Consider the following 6,271-nt stretch of genomic DNA (forward strand, 5'->3'; position numbering starts at 1 on the left):
GAAAGAATGTGTGCATGACAGAAAGAGAGTGTGTTCATGCGCTAAATAGAGAGTGTGTTTTACAGAGTGTGCGCGCATGTGAGAAACAGAATGAGCGCGTGTGTGAGAGCAAGATAGACTGTGTATGTGCAAGAAAGAATGCGAGAGAAAGAGAGTTTGTGCATGAGAAAGTGTGCACGCATGTGAGAGAGAGTGCGTTCCTGCGCGCGAGAATGAGAGGGAGGAAGTGTGTGCGTGCGAGACAAAGAAATTGTGTGCATGCATGAAAGAGAGAGTGTGTTTGTGAGTATGCACCTGTGCAAGAGTGAGTGTGTGCACAAGAGAAAGAGAGTGAGCACGTGTACTAGAGCTAGAGAGACTGTATGTGCAAGAGAGAATGTGTGAGAGAAAGAGACTTTGTGCATGAGAGAGTGTTCCTGCAGAAAAGAGAGAGCGCGTGTGACAGGAAGACTATGTGTGCGCATGCGTGAGTGTGTGTGTGTATGAGAGAGTGTGGATGAGAGCGCGAGTGTGAATATATGAGAATGAGTGTGTGTGCGCGACAGAAAATGTGCATGTGAAAGAGAGCACGTGTGACTGTGCAGCAGAAAGATAGCGTGAGCGTGCACGGGAGGAGTGTGCGCAAACATGAGAGGTGTGCGAATGTGAGACTGTGCACGTGCGAATGCGCATAATAGAGAGAGCGTGAGAGAGAGGGCTTGCGAGAGAGTGATTGCGTACCTGCATGAGAGAAAGAGAATGCATGCATGCAAGAGAGTTCACACAGACGCAAGAAAGAGTGAGTGCGTGTATGTGAGAGAGAGTGCATGCGTGCGAGAAAAAGAGAGTGCATACGTGCGAGAGAGGGTGCGTGTGTGCAAAAGACAGAGAATGTGCGCATGCACCCAAGAGATAGTGTGCGCACTTGTGAGAGAAGATTTGAGCATGCGACTGAGAAATAGAGTTAGCGTGTGCGAGACATTATGTGTATATGCATGAGAGAGATCGTGTGTGAGTGAAAGAGAATGAGAGAGAGGAAGTGTGTGCGTACGTGAAAGAGTGAGTGCATGCGAGTGTGTGTGTGTTTGTAGAAGAGAACGAGTGTGATTGTGTGCATGTGAGAGACAGAGTGCGTGTGTGTGAAAAAGAGTGCGTGTGCACATGCACAAGAGAGGGAATATGATAGAATCCCAAGAGATCCTCAGCAAGTATCTCCCTCTCTATGTCTCAGGATGTCTACCTACAGTCAAGCTCTTAGACACTAGTGTGAGCCCAATGTTTAATATTTTCAAACTGAACAGAGAAGGATTCAGTTATGGATCTGGAATTCTGTCAGCACAGGAAAGGGGAAAATGTCTCAAAAGCACTTTTTAAATTTGGTGACACAATCACATTGGCTTTCTGCGATTTGTGAACAAGGATCTGGAATACAGTACATTTTTGAATATGTAATAAGCCCTGGATTGAAGTCATATTTGACCCAATAATGCACGGCTCTGCTGGTATACACATTCGCGCACACACACAGTTTCACAGGGATATGGAATGACCACAATATATTTGGATTTTCAAATATTACGGCTCCATTAAAGAATCCCTGGATGTCAGATGAACACAGGACATTCACACACCTGGGTCAGGCTAAAGAATCACCTCAATCCAATACTGAGAGGCTCCTGGATCACACTCCAGATTGGAGTCAGATACTGTATTTGGGAGCAGGACATGGCATATGGAATTAGGACAACTGTCCACGTGGATGATCAAAACCAGCAATCTACAGGGAATCAGAACAGAACAGAGAGAATTAAACAAAGAACTTGGTTTTGAATTAGTAGAGTCCTTCCATGTTTGTTGTGGGTGCGTGTGAGAGAGAGAGAGAGAGTGTGATGGACTGAGTGACTGTGTGTGACTGTAATATGGGCAGTTTAAATACAGTGCAGAGGGAGCTTATCTCTGGTTCTAACACCTTGCAGTCCCTGTCCTGGCAGTGTTAATGGGGGACAGTGGAGAGAAATCTTTACTCTGCATCCAACTATATGTCCCTGTCCTGGGAGTAGCCGATAGGTCAGTGTAGAGGGAAGTTTACTCTATATCTAACACTGCTGACACTAACCTGGGAGTGCTTGATGGGACAGTGTGGAGGGATCTTTCCTCTGTATCCGAACCCGTTCTCCCCAGACTCTGGGAGACTCAGATGGAGAAGGTGTAGAGGGACACATGCTCTCTATCGAACCCAGTGATGGACTCCCCAAGTTCCCACTCTTTCTTGCCTCTCTCTATTTATAAAGTCAATGTCAGTGCTCGGCTAACATGAAATGGCTGCCACCAACATACCTAAGATGGCTGAAACCTTCGGAATCTTTTGTCCTGGTTTTGCAGATTAAAATAGCCCCTCACTGCTGGTACAGGATCACCTCTCAGCCTCCTGCAGATGGTATATAGCGAGATGGGAAGCGATGGTGTTTGGATATTAGACTGAGAAGGGACAATGCAGACTAAATGGTACAATGTTAATCTGGGGGCAGGAAGAGAAGGATTCAGTTATGGATCAAGAATTCTGTCAGCACAGGAGAGGGGAACATGTCTCAAAAGCACATTGAAGTTGGGTGAAACCATCACATTGGCTTTCTGCGATTTGTGTACAAAGATCTGCTGCGAGTATTTGTTGAGTTTAGGGTAGATGCATTTTTACTCTGTATCTAGTCCAGCGTTGTCCCTGTCCTGGGAGCATTTGATGGCACAGTGGAGAGGGAGATTTACTCTGTATCTGATCCCATTCTCCCCAGACTCAGATTCAGATGGAGAAAGTGTCGAGAGAAATTCATGGTGCTGCCCCGAGTGTGTTTGATGGGGACAGGATCAGGGAGGTGGGTGATTTCACTAATACCTAACCCCAAGTAGTTTTGCCCATTCACCCAGTCTATCATTCTCCCTTTCTAATTGATGGTAGGGTCAGAGAATTTTAGTTGTTAGTGGGGGATAAATGTTTCACATTTTCAAACTGCATAGATGTTGCCAGTCTCTCTTGCATTTCCCTATTTATAAAGTCATCGTCAGTGCTGTACTCATATAAAATGGTGGCTGTGGACAAATCTAAGATGTCCGTCTGACCCATTTGGGTCAGAAGTGCTTTCAGCAAGGGAGAGGGGATAATGTGTCAAAAGCCATTTCCATTCATTGATCCTAGCAGAGGTTGGAAATGGAGACAGCTCTTTGAAGGTGATTAAAATGCAAATTCCAGAACCTGTCTCCAGTGAATGCGGAGAGACAATGTCACGTTCCAGCAATATCTGTTTTACTTTCCAAGCTGCTAATATCTGAGAGACACATAATATACAAAACCCGAAACAGCTCAGCCACTGAATTGTTGATTTGCAGCTTTGGGTCAGAATCCTACCTGGCTAGGCCTCTGACCAATAAAGGAAAGCATACCAGACACCTCCTTCATTGTCCTATCCACCAGCGACTCTACTTTCAAGGAGCTATGAACCTGCACTCCAAAGACTCTCTGTTTAGCAACACTCCCTCAGATCTTAGCATTAAGTGTATAAGTCGTGCTAAAATTTGCTTTCCCAAAATGCAGTACCTTGTGTTTATCTAAATTAAACTCCAAAAAGTGGAATATAATTGAAGGTTTTGGAGTGTTTTTTAAACATGCGAGTCACACATACATGGGAGTGAGCTACGTGTTGGAATCTAATCGAGGGGGTTCCGGGTGAAGCATATAAACCCTACAGTGGGCAAACAAGCCCTTCAGACCAACAAGATCACACCGGTCCTCAGAAGAATAACCCATCCAGAACAATTTCCCCAAGTTTACCCCTGACTAATGCTCCTCACCTATACATCCCTGGGTTGGATGGTTAAATCATAGAACAACAGATACCCAGGAGTGTGATACAGACTGGAAACTAATCAAAGGATTCAGGTGGTTATTGTACAGAGTCCCTTCAAAATGGAAGTCAGTTACAAATTGGAATTTTATCAAGGGGATTTGGGAAGATTCTATGTAGAATAACAGATACCCAGGAGTGAGCTGCGGACTGCATTCAAATTGAGGGGCTTTAGCGATTTATATACAGAGCAACTGGATATGAGAGGGAAGAAACCAGAGGAGAAAGTATCCACCATGGACCAGCTCAAAAATGAGCTGAGCCAGACAGGATTCAACTGCTGTATGTAGAGGTTTCCATGTGTTCTGAAAGATGGGAGAGAAATAGGCAGATACTAACACTAGAAGTTAACCATTACCCAACAACATTTAGGAGGACTCATAATATGTTCCCAGATTTTACCAGGGATTGAAAAGGTTATTCTCAGATGATTATAAGATTATTGCAAGTCTGCACTGAACAATTAAAATTGACCTGCGATCAATTCCTTTTGCTGACATATTTCCAAATCTTTTCTCATCCTCTTATGTGTTGAAGTCATAAACTATACTACTTTACTGACTCCCCACTATCCTACTTTTAAGACTATCCTCCTCTGTTTTCCACTGTCACTGAAGATATTAATACACCTTTTATTATGCACTGCCATACTGGTTACAATGACGTCTATCTCACACTGTCTCATTTATCTTCAACCCTGTTTAGAGACACTGCAACCAACAGACACACAAAGTTCCAGAAAGAGCTTTGTTTAATTGCAGGTGCATTAGTTTTCTTTTATTTGTAGACAACACACAATTTGAACCCTCAGCAGGTCAGTCTGAGATTTGAGAAACCCTCGATTTTGGCATGGAACATGGCCACACAGGATTCTGATCCAAGGCTGCAAATCTACAATTCAGAGGCTGAGCTATCCCCATCAAACACACTCAGGGCAGCTCCATGAATGTGCCTCTAAACCTTCTCCATCTGAGTCTCTGAGGCTGGGGAGAATGGGGGTCAGATACTGAGTAAATCTCCCTCTACACTGTTCCCCCACCAAACACTCCAGGACAGTGACACTGGGGTGTTAGATACAGAGTAAATCTCCCTCCGCAATGTCCTATCTATTATTCTACATATTAACCATCCAATCCAAACCCTGTTAAAATTGTCCGTAGTGTTCAGGGATGCGTAGGTGAGGTGCATTAGTCGGGGTAAATGTGGGGAAATGGATCTGGGTGGTTTATTCTTCTGAGGGTCGGTGTGGTCTTGTTGGGCTGAAGGGATTGTATCCCCACTGTTGGGATTATATGATTCACCAGGAATCCGCTCGGTAAGATTCCCATGTATGTGTGACTCGCATGTTTAAAAACACTCCAAACTTTCAATTATATTCCACTTGATGGAGTTTAATTTACATAAATGCGAGGTGTTGCATTTTGGGAAAGCAAATTTGAGCAGGACTTATATACTTAGTGGTAAGGTCTGAGGGAGTGTTGCTGAACAAAGAGACTTTGGAGTGCAGGTTCATAACTCCTTGAAAGTGGAGTTGCAGGTAGATTACATAGTGAAGGCAGTGTTTCGTATGCTTTCCTTTATTGGTCAGATTATTGAGGAGAGGGGTTAGGAGGTCATGTTGTGGCTGTCCAGGACATTGGTTAGGCTACTGTTGGAATATTGCGTGCAATTCTAGTCTCCTGCCTGTCGGAAATATGTTTTGAAACTTGAAAGGGTTCAGAAAAGATTTACAAGGATGTTGCCAGGGTTAGAGGATTTGAGCTACAGGGAGAGGCTGAATAGGCTGGGGCTGTTTTCCCTGGAGCGTCGGAGGCTGAGGGGTGACCTGAAGAGGATTATAAAGTCGTGAGGGGCATGGATCGGGTAAATAGACAAAGTCTCGTCCCTGGGTTGGGGGGAGTCCAGACCTAGAGTGCATAGGTTTATGGTAAGAGGGGAAAGATATAAAAGAGACCTAAGGAGCAACTTTTTCACTCAGAGGGTGGTTCATGTATGGAATGAGCTGCCAGAGGATGTGGTGGAGGCTGGTACAATGACATCATTTAAAATGCAGCTAGATGGGTATATGAATAGGAAGGTTTGGAGGAATATGGGCTAAGTGCTGGCAAGAGATTAGATTAGGTTATGATATTTTGCATCAGTATTTACTGTGGAGAAGAATATGGAAGATATAGACTGTAGGGAAATAGATGGTGACACCTTGGAAAATGTCCACATTACAAAAGATGATGTGCTGGATGTCTTGAAACAGAAAGGTGGATAAATCCCCAGGACCTGATCAGGTGTACCTGAGAACTTTGTGGGAAGCTAGAGAAGTGATTGCTGGGCCTCTTGCTGAGATATTTGTATCATTGATTGTCACAGATGAGGTGCCAAAAGACTGGAGGTTGGTTAAC

At 44.3% G+C, this 6,271-nt stretch overlaps 1 protein-coding gene across 1 annotated transcript in view; it reads right to left on the reverse strand.

The window, feature by feature from the left end:
• Positions 1 to 1,543: 1,543 nt before the first annotated feature.
• Positions 1,544 to 6,271, reverse strand: part of LOC122546690 — a gene marked incomplete at its 5' end in the record, with an annotated part of 10,185 nt that continues 5,457 nt past the window's right edge. The window contains one exon of the mRNA XM_043685346.1: positions 1,544 to 1,756. Coding sequence (XP_043541281.1) covers positions 1,621 to 1,756 — 136 coding nt within the window. The remainder of the gene's footprint in view (positions 1,757 to 6,271) is intronic.

This window comes from Chiloscyllium plagiosum, unplaced genomic scaffold (genome assembly GCF_004010195.1).
Source record: "Chiloscyllium plagiosum isolate BGI_BamShark_2017 unplaced genomic scaffold, ASM401019v2 scaf_15707, whole genome shotgun sequence".
Classification (NCBI taxonomy): Eukaryota; Metazoa; Chordata; class Chondrichthyes; order Orectolobiformes; family Hemiscylliidae; genus Chiloscyllium; species Chiloscyllium plagiosum.